The 23849-nt window shown below is 41.8% G+C and overlaps 1 protein-coding gene across 2 annotated transcripts in view; it reads right to left on the reverse strand.

The window, feature by feature from the left end:
- Positions 1 to 23849, reverse strand: part of HGF (hepatocyte growth factor) — a 116577-nt gene that overhangs the window by 87303 nt on the left and 5425 nt on the right. For both annotated transcript variants that reach the window (XM_030217049.1, XM_030217048.1), the window contains exons 2-4: positions 19210 to 19375; positions 8315 to 8427; positions 2603 to 2717 (exon numbers count right to left, since the gene is read on the reverse strand). In XM_030217049.1, coding sequence (XP_030072909.1) covers positions 2603 to 2717; positions 8315 to 8427; positions 19210 to 19375 — 394 coding nt within the window. The remainder of the gene's footprint in view (positions 1 to 2602; positions 2718 to 8314; positions 8428 to 19209; positions 19376 to 23849) is intronic.

Genomic DNA, 23849 nt, shown 5'->3' on the forward strand with positions numbered 1-23849 from the left:
TACTGGTTAGATCAAAGTCTTTTTAAGTTGTCTGTAGTTTAGTTTAATTTACCTTCCCAATCTTCACTAGGTGATTTTTTAGCTAGCCAAATTCTGGGTCATTCTAGAGTTGGGGTTAAGATGGGGTGGAAAATTGAGATGCTTAACACTAATAACTCAGGACAAATAACTAATAACTAATAATAATAAATAACTAATAACTCAGGACAAATCACTCCTTTCTGTACCCTTCTCCACCACCGCTAACTCCAGACTCCGCCCCTTCTGCCTAGCATCACCTTATGCCTGGAACAGACTTCCTGAGCCCATACGCCATGTGCCCTCCCTGCCCATTTTCAAGTCCTTACTCAAGGCCCATCTCTTCTCCCTTGCTTTTGGTGCCTAACCACCTTCCCATTCCTGATACCTACACTGACTACATAGTTTTTACCTTTAGATTGTAAGCTCTCTTGAGCAGGGACTGTCCTTCCCCATGTTTAAACTTGTACAGCGCTGCGTAACCCTGGCAGCGCTATAGAAATGCTAAGTAGTAGTAGTAGTAATTTTCAGTGCAAATTGTCTAACTTGGCTGGCAAAATCTGGCCACTGTAATATCAAGCGTAAATCTGGCCAACCAGGGTTAACCTCAAAGCCTAATTTCCCTCTCCATACATTATAAAAATAAGTGTTCTATAACATGAACTTTCTGCCTTCAAATCTCCTCCCATGATTAAGAAAGATTTTCAATACACAAAGGAGTCTACTACATCACTACTTCTACTACTTATCATTTCTATAGTGCTACTAGACTAAACATGTAAGAGACAGTCTCTGCTTAGATTAGAGCTTACAATCTAATCATGAAAGACAAACAGGACAAATAAGGGATAAGGGAATTACTAAGGTGGAAATGATAAAACATGGGTACTGAACAACTGAATAGGGGTTAGGAGTAAAAAGCAGCCTCAAAAAGGTGGGCTTTTAGCCTGGAGTTGAAGATGGCCAGAGATGGAGCTTGACGTACTGACTCAGGAAGTCTATTCCAGACGCATTCCAACTCCTGATACTGAAACACTGCCCAGCAACCCCTAACTCAAGTCTCCATATGCAGAAAGGTCTCTGGAAGTTATCTCCATTCTCTCTTCCCAATAAGGCAGGAGGAGCTTTGATTACCTCTTCCCGACTGTAGCACAGTCTTTCCACTGTTTTGCTGGTTGGTCTACTTTAATAATATAATAGACTCAATTTGGGGGGGGGGGATTTTGGTTTGCATTTTATGTATGTTCTATTTTGTACATTGCCTAGAATTGTAAGATAGAGCAGTTAATAAACATTTTCAATAAATAAATTAGTAAATCAAAATACTGATAGTGGTAGAGAGTGATAACTTCCAGTACTTAGGGGTCATTTTACAAAGACAGGCTGAAAAATGGCTTGCAGTAGTGTAAGCGCAGGTTTTGGGTGCGCACCGATCCATTTTTCAGCGTGCCTGTAAAAAAGGCCTTTTGAAGATTTTTGCCGAAAATGGATGTGTGGCAAAATCAAAATTGCCGCACGTCCATTTCAGGTCTGAGACCTTACTGCCAGCCATTGATCTAGTAGTAAAGACTCATGTGGTAACCGGGCGGTAATGACATACACACGTCAAATGCCACTTGGTGCCCGGCTGGTACGCGCAGCCAAAAATAAAAAATATTTTTCAGACATGCGTATCAGACGTGCACCAAAAATGAAATTACTGCAAGAGCCACTTGGTAGCCGGGTGGTAACTCCATTTTGGCGCACATTGGGCGCATGTAGATTCTTACGCGGCTTAGTAAAAGGACCTCAGTATTATTTTCTTCACTTAGAGTAGGGTTTTTCCCCCTAATGTTTACACCTAGAGGGAGGTGGTGGGAGCTAAGACAGGAAGTACCTTGAGGCTGCCAGTAGAGGTCATGGCAGCCATTTTGCCAAAGCAGTCACTAATGGCAGGAGCAAATGGGGTTTGCTCCTGCCTCCAAAGCACTGCTGGACAACCAGGAAATTAAAGTAGGCTCAGGAGGGGCCTATTCTGATTGGAGGGGGGGGGGTTAACCTTGTTAGGGGGTGATTGGGGGCTGATGCACAAATTTATACATGCTGCAAAAGTGGGCTGAATGTCTGCATGTCCTCTAGACTTGTGGAGCAGCATTCCAAACATCAGTATGTCACAAATGAACGTCCATCTTACAAGTATTTTAGAACAAGATACAGCCTGTTCTAAAATACATGCGAGATGGACATCCATGTGTTTGAAACGTTCAGCATGAGCATTTATTCTACAAACTGAAACATCCAAATTACGAATGGGGAAAACAAGAGACAGACTTCTGTGCGTAATATTACAGAGCACAGAACTCAATTTTCTCAAAGACCAGACGCTGTTGTGGTATTTAGCCAAGGAAGCAACTATACAAACTAATGAAGGATACACATGCTGATTTTAATAAGCCACAAAACAGCAAAATGAGAATAAATAAAACAGAACTGAAGTTATAGAAATAGAAAGAAACAACTTAAGTAGGCGATGTAGAAAACATAACATCTAGTAATAAACATTTCTGAATTATAAATAAATGGAACACTTCTCCCCCATTCTTACCTGTGTTCATGTGGTATCATAGAATTCCAGGCCTGACAGGACAGACCACTTTCTGTAACGGATATGGTTCCCTTATAATTGCCTCCTTTGCCATGGATACAGTCCCTGATAAATTCTGTTGGGAGAAAACAGACACTTCAAACTTGCCGCAACTTGAAAACTGAAACATGAAAGATAATGAAAGATACAGACCAACTGGCCAAACCAGTTACCCCCATTTTCTCCATCCATATCGTTCAAGCTTTCAACTGTTTTATTGATGGCACTCCAATAAATTCAACTGAAACTCATTTGACCTTTTATCTGTCAATTGTACAAGCTTGTCTACCTGCAGTATCTCTTCCCTCATTCTGTTCAGCTTTCTTGTCTCTCCTCTCACCACCATCCTCTAAAATTATCCTGAGCTTAAATTTTGTCACATTACTAGTTTCTGCCACCTGCTCTGGTCGGCTATTCCAAGCATTCATATTTCCTTCCAGCCTCCTGCCATCCGTTTTATTCTGTTATTTAATTAATTTATTATGCAAAAAAAATTAAATCTAGGTCAGGAAGGGCAAAACAGCCCATCCAGCTGGAACATTGTTTTTTATAAATCTCAGGAGGAGAGGGAGTCCACTTGTTTACTACAAAGAAGAATGGAACAACTGGAGAAAGAAGAATTCAAACGTAACGAGAATCAGTGTGGAAAATATTCTCTGGGACTGAAAGAGAATTACGAACAGTGTTTCTGTTCCCTGTTTGTTTATGCTTATAAAACAGGAATATAAAAACACACGAAGCATCAGTTGGTGAAGTATAACTGGCACAAGTGTGAATTTTAGGCTCTTGTACAGATAGTACCACACTGAAAATCTGACTGCGTGACCCAAGGTTTTCAGGGCAATTCTTGAGTAGAGAGGTGTGGTAGCCGTGTTAGTCTACTTTTAAAGGTAATCAATAGAAATAAAGCAAAATAAACATGGAAAAGAAAATAAGATGATAGCTTTTTTATTGGACATAACTTAATACATTTCTTGATTAGCTTTCAAAGGTTGCCCTTCTTCGTCACATCAGAAATAAGCAAATGTTGGTAGATGACAGTATATATAAGTGAAACATCAAAGCATTTCAGTGATAGTCTAACAGGATGAGGGTGGGTAGGTGAGAGACAGGGAGATATGCATGGAGACAGGAGGGTGTCAAAGCATTACAATTTTATGGTTTAATAATGGGCTAGAAAACCCAGATCTTTGTTAAGTGCTGTCTGGTGGGTGTCAAAATATTTAATCATTCTGACTTCAAAGGTCTTACGTTCCTGTATTGTTTTAAAGTTCCCTTTTAGGATTCTTACCATGAAATCACTGGTACAGTGTTCTGGTTTTGTAAAGTGCTGCCCCACAAGCGTGACATCTTTATTGGTACTAGCATTTTTCATATAACATCTCTTGAACAAATTACTAGATACAACACCGGTCATCACAACCAACACTGATATCCCATCTGCAGACAATCTTGCCAAATATTTTAATGAAAAATTTGTTAACCTACACAAAACTCTACCTCAGGACAACATGGACATAGAAAACTTCATGAATGGGCTAGACCCAACCCCCGGTGAATACACTGCGGACCGAATATGGTCAAATTTCGCTCTCCTCAGTGCCGACACAGTCACCCAGGTGATGAAACGATAATCCAACAGCCACTGCCAATTGGACACCTGCCCCAGCTATCTAATACAATCTGCCCCCCACTGCTTCATAACAGATCTCACATCCCACTTAAACTTCATGCTTCAGCAGGGTATTTTTCCTAAAGATAAAGGCAACATCCTGCTCATCCCAATACCAAAAGACATCAAAAAACCCCCAAACAATATCACTAACTACCGCCCAGTGGCATCCATCCCATTAGCAGTCAAACTAATGGAAGGACTGGTGACCATACAACTCAATGACTATATAAGCAATTCATTATTCTACATGAGTCACAATCAGGATTTTGACCTCTACACAGCACTGAAACAGTATTACTTAGTCTCCTAACTAAATTCAAGCAGGAGATAGCCATAGGCAAAAGCATTCTCCTCCTCCAATTTGACATGTCAAGTGTGTTCGACATGGTTAACCATAACATACTACTAAGTCTCTTAGATTACTTCGGAATCAGTGGTAATACTCTCAATTGGATCAAGGGCTTTCTAACCTCCAGAACATACCAAGTGAAATCAAGCACAAGCATATCATCACCCTGGAAACCAGATTGTGGAGTACCGCAAGGATCACCACTATCACCGATCCTTTTCAACCTCATGATGGTCCCACTAGCCAAGGCCTTATCCATCCAAGGCCTTAACCCATTTATCTACGCTGATGACGTTACATTATGCATCCCCTACAAACATGATCTAACAGAAATCACCAACGAAATCAAGCTCAGCCTAGACATCATGAACTCATGGGCAAATGCATTCCAACTGAAACTCAACACAGAAAAGATACACTGTCTCTATTAATGCCCTTATCCTCGCCCTACCTATCCCACATCTACCTCATACCCCATCCCCTGTTAATTCCACTCTATCCCCCCGCCTCTCTCCCGCCAATACTACCCCTTCCCCTGTTCATCTCACATGCACTATAATATACGTTCTCTCTACTACACTTTGTAACCTATCACTATGTAAGCCGCACTGAATCTGCTATGAGTGGGAAAGCCCAGGGTATAAGTGTAACAAATAAATAAATAAATCAATCAATCTTCTCATCCCAACACAACACATACAAACCCACAAACATTAATACCCCAGAATATGTATGTATTGAAGGAATTGTAAAATTGTTTCAGAGTTTCTTCCCCCTCAGTCCAAATCATAAAAATGTCATTGATGTACTGGTAATATTTTAGGGGTTTGGTCTGGTATGTATTCAGAAATGTCTCTTCCAGCTCAGCCAAAAAGAGGTTGGCATATTGGGGTGCTGTCCTGGTGCCCATTACAGTGCCCATTATTTGTAAAAGTGGTAGAAATAGAAGACATGAATTGAGGTTGCAGGGTGGTAGACTTAAAAATATTATTGGGAAATACTTCATGGAGAGGGTGGTGGATTCTTGGAATGCCTTTTGATGGAGGTGGTGGAGACTAAAACAATGACAGAATTCAAAAATGTGTGGGATAAAGGGAGGATTCCTGTATAGAAAGAAATTGGAATGAAAACAAATCTTAAATGATCAGTACAGGAGGTCGAACAACACTCCATTTCAGTCCGCCTTTCTGCTTCCCCATTGAAGATGGTAGGAAATTCATGAGAGCCATGGAGGGTCAGGGAGCAGCGGCCATCTTGGATATTTGTTCACTCTTTAGTGATGGATAGCGAGTCGTGTCCTTTCCTTGAATGGATTTTCTATATTGTACGTGTATCATATTTTCCTCCATCATTTGTCTTGGATCCTCCCCAAAGAGTGGAGGAGTGGCCTAGTGGTTAGAGCACTGGTCTTGCAATCCAGAGGTGGCCAGTTCAAATCCCACTGCTGCTCCTTGTGATCTTGGGCAAGTCACTTAACCCTCCATTTCCTCAGGCACAAACTTAGATTGTGAGCCCACCATGAGCTACTACTGAAAAAGGTGTGAGCAAAATCTAACTAAATAAAATATACAGAGGAATAGAGCCTTTGCTCTCTTCTTCCTTTTCAAATTTAAACTATTTTCCTTTTTTTGGCTGTATCGACAAGAGTTTCTCTTTATTTGTATATTCAAAACGTATACATTTTTTAAAAATAAATTACAGAATATATTATACTGGTTGCTGCCACACTTAGATGACTCTAAACCGATTCAGTCATGGACTGTTTTTCAACTGTGGGTGTATTTGCACTCACTTTCTGTAGCTATCCCAACACTTTCATTTCTTTAATAAACCACGAGTAGAACCTTCGGTAGCGAATCTTTTCACAGGGTATCAGCCTAAGACTCACCTTATTTTGTCATCAGTTCTACATGTAAAAGTGGCTATGTTAATATTATGAATTATTTCTGAGCAAAATCCACTAAATTACAATATTTATCTTTTTTTTGTATTTGCGTGTTTTAGTTTTTTTTATTAAAAAAACTTTGTAAATTATAGCATTTAATAAACTACAGTTCTCATGATTGAATGAAAAATATCTTCCTGCAGGTTTCCCAACCAAAGTTTAAGCAACAACATGTGCATTAGTCAATGTTTCAATTCGTGACACTTATCTTGCAAATTCCAGACACCGACATGGGTCATGTTTTGGTATCTGCATCAGAATGTGGTCCTGCAGTTTCAATATCCAGCTTTCTTAAACAGCTGGCATAAGTGATCAAACCTGAATGCTAGGCAAATGAATACCCCACTATGCTTGGTATTCTGTAAAGGAATAGAGACCCCTACATACCATTACAGAATAGATTCCTAACACAACCCCCCCCCCCCCCAGGTGTCTACTGTAAGTCTAGAAGCCCAGTTATAGAACTGCCTCCCTTGTGAATAAGAAAGAGGTTGAGCGAGGGCAGAGAGAGGGTGCAACAAAAAAGTAATCTGGATAATAGCGATAGCAGGACTAATCTTAACCTGTAGAGATCAAATGTATAAGGGGGCATCTAGGTTAAGCAGATTTTCAAGTGCTATAACATGCATGCAAACAGTGCATAAATGTACATTTTCCCATGTATTTTAGAACAAGCTGTAAATGCTGATGGCACTTGAGAGATGTCTGGAGCCGAATGTCTCAATTCTCATTTGTATCTACCACGGTGTCTGGAAAAAAAAACGGAACTCCTTACACCATTTCAAAATTCTTTGCAATTGTTTAAAATGTGTAATGACCTTTAAGTCCAACCTTTATTTGGAACTCCCTTAGCAAATGCTTTGCACCATTTGCCTTATTTTGTTCCAAAAATGTAATTCCAAAAATTTATCTTCTTCGCTAAAAGCCATTTTGCTAAAACGGATCTTAATGGTCACTTTCTGAAAGACATCATCATGAAAACAGGGATCATCCAGTTTTTACAGCATCTTGCAATAACATCTGTCAATAATAGTAATATTTTATTATTACGATATTTGTTTTGGGGTTATTTGGAAACTTGTTGGGGTTCCTGTTTTCTTCAGACACCATGTATATAGCTTGGTCGAATATGCACATTAGTTTAAGCTCTGGCACTTTAATTAATAACATTGCCTTACCAATTGAACTTTGACCCAATTGTTTTTGAAAAATTATTTCCAGTGGTGTGTTTTCATCCATGTGATCAATGGGAAAGCGAGAGACTCAATCTGCTCATCAAACCTTAAATTAAAATATACCAGGCCCCTTTTACAAAGCAGCGGTAAACCCAAAATGGGCTTACCGCTTCCTAAACAGGAAGTACCAGCAGGCCCGGCAGTACTTCCACCCCCAGTTTGCCATCATATCCGGCACTACAAAATATATTTATTTTTGTAGCACTGGGGTGTACTGGGCAGTGCTGTGTGTTGCCGCAGTAAGGGTTCCCCCTGAAATGGCCACGTGGCATGCGCTTTACTTGCCACACGGTCATTTACTGAAGAAAAGAAAGACTACTCTTTTACCAGCTGTGGTAAAAGGGGGGACTTGGTGCGCCTGAAAAACACGTGCCAACGCAGGCCCCTTTTTGCCGCAGCTTGGTAAAAGGCTCAATCCTCTGAATCAAATGATCTTCATTCATATCAAAACATACAGTTTTATATCTACCTTTCTTCTCGTAGAGATCAAATGCAAAATCTCGTTTCTTTCTCACTCCAGCTGATGTACTGCTGAAAGATAGCCAGTGGCATCGTTTGGTGTTTTTATCAAAAGCAAAGGCCCTGTACAAAGGAATCAACTGTATGTATAAATTATAGAAATTACAGAATGCAATATAGTATTATGGATGGTTTTAAGAATATTAAAAACAGGTGGCAGTGGCCAAGCTGGATACTGAAGCCAGTAGTATAACAACAGCAAATCAAGGGGTCCATTTACAAAGATGCGCTGAAAAATGACTTGCAGTAGTGTAGGCATGGGTTTTGGGCGCACGCCGATCCATTTTTTAGCAAGCCTGTAAAAAGGCCTTTTAAAATTTTTTGCCGAAATGGACATGCAGTAATGACCTACATGTGCGTCCATTACGCATGCCCGAAAATAAAAAAATATTTTTCAGACTTGCGTATTGGACATGCACCAAAAATTAAATTACCACAAGAGCCACAATGTAGTCGGGCGGTAACTCTAGTTTGGAGCACATTGGGTGTTTGTAGATGCTAACACGGCTTAGTTAAAGGACCTCCAAGTACCAGCTGCCCTTGGCACAATCTAGAAAAGGTCATAGAGGTCCAGCTACATCCTTGTCACTGGTGACTCATCCTACCTGGGGGTGAGATTATTGGGGAGGGCGGTGCAAGGCTCATGCTCACATCCTGCTCCCACTACTAGGACTAAGACAAAGCCCAACAGCTTCACCTGCTCCTATCCAAAGGCAGGTAGTGGCCAGGGCCGCTGAGAGGGGGGGCAGGGGGGACAAAATTCCCTGGGCCCGGGCCTCCAAGGGGGGCCCGGTGCCGGGGTCAGGCCGCCAGCGCTGCAGTTCCCGGTCTCACCTGCATGCCTCCTCGGCTCCGGGCCCCCTGCATTCAAGGCAGCAGTCACAGATCGCCTCTCTTCTGGCCTTCCCTCCCTGTGTCCTGCCCTCGCGGAAACCAGAACTTACATCAGACAAGGGTGGGACACAGGGAGGGAAGGCCAGAAGAGAGGCGATCTGTGACTGCCGCCTTGAATGCAGGGGGCCCGGAGCCGTGGAGGCAGGCAGGTGAGACTGCGGACTGCAACAGTGGGGGGAGCAACGGGGGGTGGCAGGGGCATGGGGAGCAACAGGGGGCGGCAGCGGTGGGGGGGCGCGGAGGCGGGCTGCCTTGCCCCGGGCCCGGCCTAGTCTCTCAGCGGCCCTTGTAGTGGCAGCAGGAAGGAGGGGAGGTGGAGGGGCAATGAAGAAGGGTTCTGGATCCCAAAGACCTCGGTATGAAACTATTTTTAAAACTTTTAGCCATCTAAAATTCTAGGCAGCATAAAACATATTCAATAAAATACAAACAATAAAAACAAAGCAACATCAGCTGTTAATATCATCCACCTAAAAAGGAAAAAAGGAAAATTAAATAGCATCGAAAGCCTGCTGGAAAAAATGTTTTAAGGTATTTTAAAGTATTTTTAAAAACTTCTAGTTTTTTAAAAATAAATCTATATTGGCTGGTAAGCTGTTTTGTATTTTCTGGCCAAGAATTACCACAAGAGCCACGCGGTAGCCGGGTGGTAACTCCATTTTGGCTTAGTAAAAGGGCCCCCCCCCCCCCGATTTAATGAAAGGAAGGAACATCCAGTAGATCTTGTGTTGCTGACTTAAGGATCCTGGTCAGTTGATAAATATGCAAATTTTTTTGTGAAGTTACTACTACTACTTAACATTTCTATAGTGCTACTAGATGTACACAGCGCTGAGAGAAGTGGACATTTCTCTGGGTAAGTGAACATATTTTGCTCTCATGATTTAAAGATTGGGGAGAAAAGATAAATTCTTGATTTATTGATAAAAGACAATTTGAATGTAAAAAAAACATTATTAACTAGTTTCAAACTGTAAAACCCTTTCCCCCATAGTTTTAAACTTAAGCTTTTTGCCAGAGGTAGAAACTTAACTGTCACAGCCTATAGTATTAATAGAAGACACAGCAGGGTCTCATTCAGTCTTCAGTTCCACCCATCGATCCCAACTCCCACTGACCCCTACTTCATTTCTTCATTTATAATCTTAATTTATAGTCAATTATTCTAACTCCGATAACAAGAGGGGAGTTTTCATTACAGAGGCAAACACTAAATAAATCACACAATATACCATCTAATCTTAAAAGGCCACTGCAATCTGTCACGAATTCAGGGATGGTGAGCCTTTGGACTGCAGCTGGAGCTGTGGCAGACAAATCACTGGGCTGGCACTAGGCAGGAGTCAGAACAAGTCAGGACTAGGCAAGGCTGGGCTAGACAAGACAAGGGCTAGCATAAACCAGAAGATTAGATAAGGCTGGACTAGGTAAGGCAGAGGTAACAAGGTTAAAAGACAAGACAATGACCAGATTCAGACGAGGCAAGGAAAGCAAGTGAAGGGGCTAGAACTGGAACCTAGACAGAACTAGGCATGACACGGAACTAGATTAAAACTGCGTCCAGAAAAGGCAAGACAAGGACAAGGCAAGGACTGAATGTGGACTGGACTGGACAAGACAAGGCAAGGCTAGGCACAACTGGACAAAACAGACAGGCAAGACAGAAGCTGGATCCAGACAAGGCAAGAAAGCAAGGCAAAGGACTAGAACTGAATCCAGACAGGAACACGACAAGACACAGGAACAAGGCTAGAACTGGGTTCAGACACAGCAAAGCTAGTCAGGGAAAGAGTAGATCAAATTGGAGGAGGGGGGAGGGTTGCACTATATGTTAAAGACAGAATTGAGTCAAACAAAATAAACATTCTACATGAAACAGATAGCAGCATGGAATTCTTATGGACAGAAATTCCATGTGTGTAGGGCTGTACTACCGTCCACCAGGACAGAGCAAACATACAGATGGAAAAATGTTTACAGAAATTAGGAAATCTGGCAAATTGGGCAATAATAGAATAATGGATGATTTCAATTACCCCAATATTGACTGGATACATGTTATATCAGGGAGCGCCAGGGAGATAAAATTCTTAGATATAATAAATGACTGCTTCTTGGATCAAGAGATTCCTGAGAAAATTAGAGCCATGGGATAGGAGGCAATGTTCTGTTGTAGATTAGGAATTGGTTATTGGACAGAAAACAGAAGGTAGGGTTAAATGGCCATTTTCCTCAATGGAGTAGGGTGAATAGTGGAGTGAGACAGAGATCTGTATTGGGGCTGGTACTATTTAACATATTTCTAAATGATCTAGAAATCAGAATGACAAGTGAGATGATTGAATTTGCAGATGGGCCATGTTTTGGTATCTGCATCAGGAAGTGGTCCTGTAGTTTCAATATCCAGCTTTCTTATACAGCTGGCATAATTGATCAAACATGAATACCTCATTATGCTTGGTATTGTATAAAGGAATAGAGACCCCTACATACCATTATAGAATAGATTCCTAACATAACCCCCTGGGTGTCTACTGTAAGTCTAGTTATAGAATCGTCCCCCCCCCCCCCTTGTGAATAAGAGAGGGGTGGAGCGAGGGCAGAGAGAGGGTGGAACAAAAAATAATCTGGATAGTAGCAATAGCAGGACTAATCTTAACCTACAGAGATTAAATTTATAAATTTGCAGATGAAAAAACTATTTGAAGCTGTAAAAACACATGCGGAATGTGAAAATGTGCAAGAAGATCTTAAGAAATTGGAAGACTGGCCATCCAAATGGCAGATGAACCTAATGTGGGCAAATGCAAAATGATGCACATTGGGAAGAGTAACCCAAATCATTACTACCTGATCCTGTAGTTCACCTTGGGAGTCACCACCCAAGAAAAAAAATCTAGGTGTTATTATAGATAATATACTGAAATCTTATGCCCAGTGTATGGTGACAGCCAAAAAAGTAAACGGGATGCTAGGAATTATTAGGAAAGGTATAACAAATAAGACCAAGGATACTATAATGGTTCTGTATTGTTCTATGGTGTGACCTGACCTTGAGTACTGTGCTCAATTCTGGTCACAGTATCTTTAAAAAAAAAAACCCCAAAAAACAAACATAATTTGAAATGTTTCAAAGAACAACCAAAATGATATGAGGAAAGGCTAAAGTGCTTAAGGCTCTTCAGCTTGCAAAAGAGATGGCTGTTTTGGGGATATGATAGAGGTCTACAAAATCCTGAGTGGTGTAGAAAGGGTAATAGTGAATCAATTTTTTCCTCTTTCAAAAAGTACAAAGACTAGGGGATGCTCAATGAAGTTAATGGAAATACTTTTAAAACAAATAGGAGGAAATATTTTTTCACTCAAAGAATAGGTAAGCTCTGGAACTCATTGAAGGGGAATGTGGTAACAGTGGTTAGCGTATGGGTTTAAAATGGTTTTGGCAAGTTCCTGGAGGAAAAGCCCATAGAGGGGCATAATCGAACAGAAACGCCTATCTCCATGGGCGTTTAATTCCCAGAACGGGTCCGTGAAGGGGCGGACCGAATCGTATTTTCGAAAAAACATGGACGTTTATCTTTTTTTGAGCTGGGCATTTTTGTTTTTCAGCGATAATGGAAACCGAAAACGCCCAGCTCAAAAACGAATAACTCCAAGACATTTATTTGTGGGAGGGGCCAGGATTCGTACTGCACCGGTCCACCTCACATGCCAGGACACCAACCGGGCACCCTAGGGGGCACTTTTACAAAAAAAAAAAAAAAAGGTAAAACAGCTCCCAGGTGCATAGCACCCTTCCCTTGGGTGTTGAGCCCCCAAAATCCCCCTCAAAACCCACTGCCCACAATTCTACACCATTACTATAGCCCTAAGGGGTGAAGGGGGGCACCTACACGTGGGTACAGTGAGTTTGGGGGGCGGTTTGGAGGGCTCCCATTTACCAGCACAAGTGTAACAGGTGGGTGGGGGGGATGAGCCTGGGTCCACCTGCCTGAAGTCCACTGCTCCAGTGACCTGCATACTGCTGCCAGGGAGGTGGGTATGACATTTGAGGGTGAAAATAAAAAGTTGTGAAATGGCATATTTTGTGGTGGGAGGGGGTTCGTGACCACTGGGGGGAGTCAGGGGAGGTCATCCCCGATTCCCTCCAGTGGTCATCTGGTCATTTAGGGCACTTTTTGGGGCCTTATTCGTGGAAAAACAGGGTCCAGGAAAAGTGCCCTAAATTCTTGCTAAAAACGCATATTTTTTTTCCATTATCGGCGAAAGGTGCCCATCTCTGATCGGCAGATAACCACGCCCCAGTTCCGCCTTCACCACGCCTTCGACACGCCCCATCAACGTTGTCCGCATCCGCGACGGAGTGCAGTTGAAAACGTCCAAATTCGGCTTTTGATTATACCGCTTTATTCGTTTTTGGGAGATAAACGTCTATCTCCCGATTTGGGTCACAATGTAGGCGTTTTTCTCTTTCGATTATAAGCAGGATAGTCTGCTACTGAGATAGGCATGGGGAAACTGCTGCTTGCCCTGGCATTGGTAGCATGGGATGTTGTTAATATTTGGGTTTCTACAAGGCAAGAGAGAAGTGTTTTAAATGAGCATCAAAGGTAGAAAGAACATAGTATGTAAACTGTATCAAAAGCAGATTCAGCATTGAGGCATCATAGACCAAGTGAACCGGCTATGAGATCTCTTATAGCCTCCAGCTATTTCAGATCTGCAGCACTAAATGTAAAATAATCATCTGCTTCTTGAGCTATAGTAATCTTTTTGAAAATAATGAATATTTAATTTTTATTTTATTAGCACTCAAATTAAAAATAAAGAAAAAACAAAGACAGCAGCCCTTGTACTTAACTGATAAGCGATTAAACATCGCAGCAGCGCTTCATTCACTCTCAGCACTGTGCTGTTTATTCTAGAAACATAACATAGTAAACATAGTAAACATAGTAGATGACGGCAGAAAAAGACCTGCACGGTCCATCTAGTCTGCCCACGATAAACTCATGTGTATACCTTACCTTGATATGTACCTGTCTTTTTCAGGGCACAGACCATATAAGTCTGTGCAGCAGTATTTCCCGCCTCCCAACCACCAGTCCCGCCTCCCATCACCGGCTCCGGCACAGACCCCGTATAAGTCTGCCCTCCCCCATCCTAGCCTCTCAACCACCAACCCCTCTTCCCCCCGCCACCCAATTTCAGCTAAGCTTCTGTGGATCCATTCCTTCTGCACAGGATTCCTTTATGCCTGTCCCACGCATGCTTGAATTCCGTTACCGTTTTCATCTCCACCACCTCCCGCGGGAGGGCATTCCAAGCGTTCACCACCCTCTCCGTGAAGAAATACTTCCTGACATCTTTCCTGAGTCTGCCCCCCTTCAATCTCATTTCATGTCCTCTCGTACTACCGCCTTCCCCTCTCCGGAAAAGATTCGTTTGCGGATTAATACCTTTCAAATATTTGAACGTCTGTATCATATCACCCCTGTTCCTCCTTTCCTCCAGAGTATACATGTTCAGGTCAGCAAGTCTCTCTTCATACGTCTTGGAATGCAACTCCCATACCATCCTTGTAGCTTTTCTTTGTACCGCTTCCATTTTTTTAACATCCTTCGCAAGGTACGGCCTCCAAAACTGAACACAATACTCCAGGTGGGGCCTCACCAACGTCTTATACAGGGGCATTAAAACCTCCTTTTTTCTGCTGGTCACACCTCTCTCTATACAGCCTAGCAACCTTCTCGCTACGGCCACCGCCTTGTTGCACTGTTTCATAGGCTTTAGGTCCTCAGATACTATCACCCCAAGATCCCTCTCCCCGTCCGTGACTATCAGAAATAAGCAGTACATTTTCCCCAAGTCTATTTTAATAACGGTCTATGGACTTTCCCTTTAGGAAGACATCCAAACCTTTTTTAAACCCTGCTAAGCTATCCACAGGGTAAACAAGTGATTCACGTCTACCCGTTCCACTCTACTCATTATTTTATAGACCTCTATCATATCTTCCCTCAGCCATCTTTTCTCCAAGCTGAAGAGCCCTAGCCATTTTAGCCTTTCATTATAGGGAAGTCGTCCCATCCCTTTTATCATTTTCGTCGCCCTTCTCTGTACCTTTTATAATGCCACTTTATCTTTTTATGAGATGCAGTGACCAGAATTGAACACAATATTCGAGGTGCAGTCACACCATGGAGTGATATAAAGGCATTATAACATCCTCATTTTTGTTTTCCATTCCTTTCCTAATAATATCTAACATTCTATTTGCTTTCTTAGTCGCCGCACACTGAGCAGAGGGTTTCAATGTATCATCAAGATGACACCTAGATTCCTTTCCTGGTTGGTGACTCCTAATGTTGGACCAAATATCATGTAGTTAAAGTTTGGGTTTCTCTTTTCCACATGCATCACTTTACACTTTCTCACATACGTCATTTGCCATTTAGTCGCCCAATCTCCCAGTCTCATAAGGTCCTCTTGTAATTTTTCACAATCCTCTTGCGATTTAACAACTTTGATTCACTTTGTGTCGTCAGCAAATTTAATTACCTCACTAGTTACTCCCATCTCTTGATCATTTGTAAACATGCTAAAAAGCTGCAGTTCCAGCACTGACCTCTGGGGAACTCCACTATCTAACCTTCTCCATTGAGAATACTGACCATTTAACCCTACTCTCTGGTTTCTATCTTTTAACCAGTTTTTAATCCACAATAGGACACTACCTCCTATCCTATTACTCTCTAATTTCCTCTGGACTCTTTCATGAGGTACTTTGTCAAATGCCTTTTGAAAATCCAGGTTTAAGGACAGTGGTTTAATGAATCCCACAATAAAGTTTCCAGCTATAAAATAGCAGGTTAGTAAATAAGGTCCCTAAGGAGGAAAAGTTGAGGTGTGGGATGAATTTTGATTAACAGATATGGATAGGATGCAGAGGATAATTGAAGAGCTTCCATCCTACATCTTCTAGGGATGACTGTTATCTTATGGGTGTTGAAGGGAGTTAGGTCATTGCTTTTAGATTGGGAGGACATTATTGTGCAAACATTCCTAAGTGTGATTATTTTATCATTCACTTTAACTAGGACAACTGTGCAGCTATTCAGGGCCAGCTCGAGTGTGGACCTTTAGCTGTGCTGCCCCCAGGGTGGGTGAAGGCCCTACCCATAGTTCATAATCTCCCCTTCCCCTCTCTATTTCCCCCCCCCCCTCCATGGCCAGCATTTCTCCTTCTCCTCTCTCCCTCCCTCAAATGGCCAATATAACTGCTTTTCTAACCCCCTCCCTCAAGGAAGCCAGCACCTCCCCTTGCCCTTTCTAGCATCCCTCCCCCCAGCATCTCTCCTTCCCTTCTCTACCTGTCAAGATGGCTAGAATCTGCCCTTCTCATTTCTATGTGCCCTCAGGTAGTCAGCATCTCCCCGCTCCTCTCTACCCCTCCCAGTTGACAAATATCTCATTTCCCCTTCCTCTACCCCATATCCAGTATCTCCTCCTTCTTCTCTCCTCATTTCTGGGCCACTGCTAATACCATCCCTCTACCTCTTCCCAGGATGGCCTGAAGTTTAAAAAAGATTGAGCTCTATGCAGACATTGTAAGCACAGACCTGTCTGAAATGCTGCCATGTCCCACCCCCGTCTGACAGGAAGTCTGCTTAGGAGAGGGGTGGGGCAAGATGGCGCTTGCATGCAATGCTTAAAGGTCTTATACAGCACTCAATTTTGTTTAAGCTTTGGTCCCACACAGGAGAAGGTAGGTGGACAGCAGCAGGACCAGCAGGGAGGTTATCATGTGTGATAGAACTGTGCCAATGTACCCCAAAGTCTGCTCATCTAGAAAGTTACATGGACCACCTAGTGGCAGAGCCAGCCATTCAACCATTATTAAAGAAGGAAGGATTAGATCAAAGTGCTTTGGATCGCCAGGGTCCAGTTTCTAATGTTCATTTTTTGAGGGAAAGTGTTACAGAGTGAGGTCAGTGAGCAGTTCATGGAGTTTTTAGATTCCCTTGGTATTTCAGTTTGGGGCTCCAGAAGATTTGTGGTGCAGAGATGGTGCTAGCAGTGATTATGGATGATTTGTTGAAGGAAGTAGATAGAAGAGGAGACTTGGCTTTAGTGATGTTGGATGTTTCTACACTATGTGAGAAGCATATCCTAAAGTTATCTGAATTGTTCTTTGGATAACAGACTGAATATTGCCGCTATCCATTGCCCCCCCCCCACCCCCATTGCATATTTGGCCTTCTTTCCAACAGTGATGCTGAGTATCTGGAATATTTTCAAACATTGTGGCTGTCGGTGTTGCTGTATTGACCCACCTGTATTTTAGTGAATTGTTCCCTTAAAATATTAAAAGTCACGTGACATGAAAATTAAGAGAAAACATTTCTCCCCAGAGCATGCTATTACAACATTCCTGATCCAACTGCTTAATTCCCAAATTTTCAAGCTGGATTCCTGACTACTTCCAGCAGGATTTAATTTTCTATTCAGTGAAATGGTTTCCCCCACCACCACCAAAAAACATGTACTGCTTGACCATAATTATCACCAGTAATTACCTGAAAATGGAAACAGATGATAAAACTTTCATAAGAGGGCACTCGTTTTGAATATGGTTAACTTACACATAAGCATATTTCTCTAGCTCTGCAGGCCAACAAAATCTAATTGCCTGAAACATTTTAGCTGTTATTTATTATCACAGTGTTTTTAATAGGGGGAGGGGAGATAATCCTTCCAGTTTAGTCAGGGTCCAAACAGTGCATGCCTTCGGCATGGTCAGGTGGCAAAAAACAACAATCCCCATCAACCTCAATTGTACAGGCTCTCAATCTTAACCAAGAGGCCAAGCAACGGCTACTCTGACATTGGGTCTTATACAAACTGGAATCGGACTATAGAACAGTACTTACAGAGGGAACAACTACGTGTAATCAGCATGCTTCTGAGGTAGAACTATTTTTAGTCTGTTGCATACATTTTGATTTCTATCTAGTTTAGGGGTCCTTTTACTAAGCTGTGGAAAAAAAGTGGCCTGCGGTAGTGTGGGCAAGAGTTTTGGGGCACTCCAGGCTAGTTTTTACCGTGTCTGAGAAAAAGTGATTTTTTTTCAATGGACCGGGAAAAGGGCCTGCGGTAAAATTGAAACCAGTGCGCACCTTTTTACAGCCTGATCCCTTAACACCACCCATTGATCTAGCGGTAAGGACTTATGAGCTACACGTGTAGTGACCGGTCGGTACACGCCAACTGCCGATTAATGTCGGAAACACCACGCGCGGTAGGAAAAAAAAAAAAAAATTTTGTCCTGGCAGTATGGGTGCATGCCAAATCTGAAATTACCACCAGGGGGCGCTAGCCTAGCAGTAGTCTCATTTTGGTGCAGGGGTTGGCTCATGTTCAGTTACAATACCCATGAAACTCATTCTTTGGCCAAATTCATCTAGAATAACCTTGAAACATATGAATTGGCTCATGTTCAGCTAGAAGAACGTTGAAATGCATGAGTTGGCTCATGTTTATCTAGAATATCCATTAAATTCATTCTTTGATCAAATTCATCAAGCATATCCTTGAAACTCAAGCTTTGGATCATGTCCATCTAGAAAATCCTTGAAACTAATTCTTTGGCTGGTATTCATCTAGAATATCCTTCAAACTCATATATTGGCTAATGAGTATCTAGAATATCCTTGAAACCTCATTCTTTAGCTGACATTCATCTAGAATATTCTTGAAATTCATTCTTTGGCTCATTTTCATCTAGAATATCTCTGCAACTCATTCTTTGGCTGATATTTGATCTGTTTTAAATTTACTAAACTCGATATACCACTAACATTTATCTAGAGTATCCTTGTAACATTTTCTTTCACTAGTCTGGAATATCTTTTCAGCTTTGGATTCACTTTTTTCACTACAAAGACTTACTTGCAAAAGAAGGTGAGCCCTTTGTTCTTGCTGCATCTTCTGGCACAGGACTCGATGTTGTTCAACAATTTGGTTTTTATTTCCAAGGACTTATCTGTTCTTATTAAAGTGACCTCTGATGTCTTTTGGTAATCATGAAGAGCATTTCTCTTTTTCTCTTTGCCATCTATAGGAAATGAAAAAAAAGTGTCTGTCTTTAACGTTCAAGATCTTCTCATAGTATAATAAATAGAATGAGGAGAATCAGAGCAAATAATACAGTGGACATGAAATCTGTAACTAAGCTGTACTGTAGTTGAACATCCTCATCAGTTTTATTTACTGGGTTCCTGTAAAGAGGTCATTGCTGACCTCATGCCAGGGACACACAAAAATAAACATTTACACATGATTCACATATTGTCATTTCCTTTCTTATTTCATAGCTGTAACAATGACAAGGCATGAATGGTCAGTAGTAAGTTTCCAAATCCAGTGCTTTCCACTGGAAATCTTATTAGTCCCCAAGAAAGGTCCATGGCCAAATTGTAGGAACCCAGGGGTCAGTCATGCAGCACTGAAGATAAGAGGCACCTGTCACAACCCCCAGCCTCATTCTTCTGCCTTGGTCCATTGCTTGCTGGTCTCTCCTCCACTGGTATTTAGATAGTAGATTGACTATGTTCTTTTGATAACATAAGGACTTAGCTACAATGATCCATGCAATTCTATAAAGAGGGAGCCAACACATAGACACTGAGGACGCACATAAATGACCAGAATCCTGGCATAATCGTGTGTATTTCTGCACATAAGCATGTAAATGCTAAAATGATGGCAACAGACTCTTTTCCTGCACAGTTTGAAGAAGGTTGTACACATAGGCAGAGCATGGGTGAGGTGCATATCAATTACAGAATACTCTAATTTATGTACATTAAAAAAAATATATTTTTATTGAAATTTACAATAATTTCTAAGGAATATCAGTTATAAAGAAATATGGAAAAAAATTAACAATAGGAAATCAGACAATTTTAAATAAAAAAAATACTACCATGACAATGTGGGGGATTGAGCAAGTGAAACTCACAAGAAAACCAAAAGAGAAAATTTCCTCTCTAATTTATCCAGACAACTTAAAGCAAGCTAACAGCATAGGACACATCCAGAAACAATAAATTGCTGCAGAACGGTAGATACATCTCTGACCAAGGAACTCATGGTGACCTTCCTGCTGCTAACAAAAATGGAGAACTGAATGGGTTCATAGAATACATATTTGACAGATTTTAATTTTATTACACATTTGCATAGAAACTTTATGAAAAGAGTGGACCTAACTTCAAAACAGCTGGTCTGATTAACAGGAAATCTCTGCTTCTCCTCTGAGGTTTTTTGGTGACATCTCAAAAAAATCTGTACTATACAACCGAAGAAAGGCACTTCCCTCTTCTTAAAATATACACATAACAACCAGTCACAATCTGATGGTAATGCAAAAGTAACAATCAAGGTTCCTTTAACCAAAGTCTCCATCTCAGATAATTCCAAAATATCAGAAATGTTAAGGACGTTGACCTCCAAATTAGGGTCCATAGGTCTCAAAGACTCCTTTTTTGCAGTAGGTACATAATACAACTGAGAAATTGGAGGCAAAGGTTTTCAGGAACTACAAGAATCTCCTTCAAATAACAAGAAAACGTCGCTAGGGGAACCTTAGGGAAATTAATCTGTCAAAGATTAGAGTATCTAACAGAATTCTCAAGGTTTTCAACTTTCCTTCTTAGTACCATATCCTCTTTCATAACAGCAGAGTTTACCATCTGAGCATTCTTTATCATATCATTATGTTCCAGTAATTATTGAGTCACTTGAGTAACTTGATTTCAAACAGTAGATATATCAGTAGAATTAATTTGAACAGTAACATTCATTAAGTCAAACTTTGCAGAAAGCGCCTTACCCACTTCAGGCACAGCAGTCCATATTGATTCCAAGGTAAAAGTGGATGTATCTTCCCCTCAAACAATTTTGCCTTCAGCGGACTACCTTCAATAGCAGCAGTCACAGTCTCCTTCCCCAGTCTCCATATCCACCACACCCAACACCGTTGCCATAGCATGATGAACTGGAGGTGAACTAATCACATCCATACTTGTCGTGGGGGTTCTCGCCCAAGAAGCAGATGCTTCCAACTGAAACCGCTGGATGCCCATCTCTGGACCCGTGAGACTTGCTATTAGCAGCTGAGGTGGAGGTGACCATATATTGGAGGTCAAAGAAAGTTCTGAGCCAAAGCCCAATGCCATTCCTCCTGGCAATGGTGTAGAGACAACTGGGGTCAGGTACTTCATGCACTACAAAAATATCCATTGAAGCTCGCTGAAGAGAAGAAGGGTCTGGTTGGGGCTCCGAGGGAAAACACCTCACTTTCCCCTTCTTTTTTACCATTGTAATCTCGGTGATGTGGAGCTCTGTACTATGCTGCAGTTGCCATCTTGACTCCTCTTAATTTATGCAGATTTTTAAGAATGTAGGCATGAGTATTTATAGCATCTCTATGTCTGATGTAAGTGGTTGCCCTTGAATTATACAGACATGTCTAATGTGCTACTGTAGAATTCTAGAAAGGGAACTAGGGGAAATTCTATAAATCATGTTCATACAATGGGTGCCAGAAAAGATTCTTTAAAAAGAGTACACCCTTTTTAACGTTCCCAAACTTTGGGTGCCAGACATACGCTGCTGAAACCTGGTATAAATGCTGGGGTCCAAGTTGGGTATGTGTTCTTTTAGAACATGGGGACAGCATGCCAGACTTTTGGAATGCCCCTCCTATTGCCACACCCCCTTTTCATATATGTATTTTAGGAGTTAGGTCCCCCTGCTTTATAGAATAGCGCAGAAATTCTAATGAGTGCCAATTAACCTCAATAATTAGTTGTCAGCACCCAATTATGATGGCTCAGAGCTCGTTATTCATCTAAGGAGCTCATGCAAATTAGGGTGCACAAATCTAGGTGGTTCATGGAGCTTAGTAAGAGGTCTCCTTGGTCTTATTGCATAAAATGGGTCCTTTGCTAAAAGAGCAGATGTTAGGTGTAAAATAACCAGTCTTCAAAATAGCCTAGGTTGACAACTGAACCCCTTAGATTGAGTTTAAACAGCTGTAAATGTTAGTACTCAAAGTCTAGTGTTATTTTTTTGCAGACTTTGTGCTGGTATTTTCTAGAAATTGATTGGTGTGTACGTGTCTTTCTAACAGGCTAAAAATAGGGACCTTGTTGCCCTAGTAACCTCGGTGCCTTGCTATAAAATGACCCTCCAGATGTGCAGACGTCCCTGGGGGGGGGGGGGGGGGGTGAAGAAGGAATGAAGCAGAGATGGGGATCCACTGGCTGCTTTCGGCAAAGACACACAGACGCTTTCAGCACCTTGGAGCAGAGGTAAGCGTTCAGGAGCTTTTGGGCAGATACATTTCTTTTATATAATAAGTGCTGTTCCGAGAATTTTATATAGATGTGAAGGTCTAGGGCAGTATTACATGCTCTGTAATTGACTTATTAATGCATTTGATATACCATTCGAGCCTGCACATAGGCATAGAGCGATTCACACAGTAATATCTGTACAGGTACTTTCTATCACAAGTGGGCTCACAATCTAAGTATTCTTTGTACCTGGGGCAATGGAGGGCTAAATGACTTGCTGTGCTGGGAATTGAACCCAGTTCCCAGGATCTCAACCCACTGCCCCAATTGCTAGGCAGCAGTGGGAATGAAACCCAGTTCCCCAGGTCCACCTACATCTGTATTCTTGACAGCTGCATTTTTACAAGTCTGACTCCCTGGGATGGGACTTGGACCTAGGAATGGGCATCTCTGCATGTCTCTAGCATTAGCATGGCTTAGTAAACAGGGCCTTTAGAACCATGAACTTCCGTATTTCCTGAAGCTGTTTTTTTGCACTAGATTTGGTTTGTGTAGTGGTCACATGTATGTCAGCAAGTTGAGCAGGGTATTTTGAGTTATTTTGTAGTTGGCCCTGTTCCCTCTGTGGATATTGTATTTCTACTGCAATTTGACATAGTTGATTAAGATTGAGCGAGATTGAAATAGCTGGTGTGATTTAAAATTAGTTTAGTGAATTTTTATGTAATAGAAGTTACTCTACCTGAAATTCAAAGTGATTTAAATGCCCATAAGAGGCTCCTGGGTGTTTGAATCACTTACCCAGGACTAAATATTGGAGGATATTCAGACACTTAACTGGACAGTGCCGCAGAATATGCCAATCTAAACTACCTTTCCCTAATTGGCAAGGCTGGGGCAGGCTACGGGAGGAGGTTAGGGCAGAATGGGTGACCTGGCTGGCTAGCGGTGATATTCAGTCCACTAACCAGCTAGGTAATCACATAAAGTTAGGATAGCAGGACTGTTTGACTAACAGCCAGTGCCCGGTTAACCTCTGAGTAGCGTTACATGTTTTCTTGCAGGCTCTCCCCCAGGGGCATAGCCAGACAGCAGATTTTGGGTGGGCCTAGTCAAGAAGTGAGTGGTCACCAAGTGTTCTCCTCCCCCCCCCCCCCCCCACCCCAATGCGATGAGGCCAGTATCAGCAGCTTAGGAAGCTTAGACTGCTGAAGTGGAGAGCAGTGT

The sequence above is a fragment of the Microcaecilia unicolor genome, chromosome 10, assembly GCF_901765095.1.
Source record: "Microcaecilia unicolor chromosome 10, aMicUni1.1, whole genome shotgun sequence".
Lineage (NCBI taxonomy): Eukaryota > Metazoa > Chordata > Amphibia > Gymnophiona > Siphonopidae > Microcaecilia > Microcaecilia unicolor.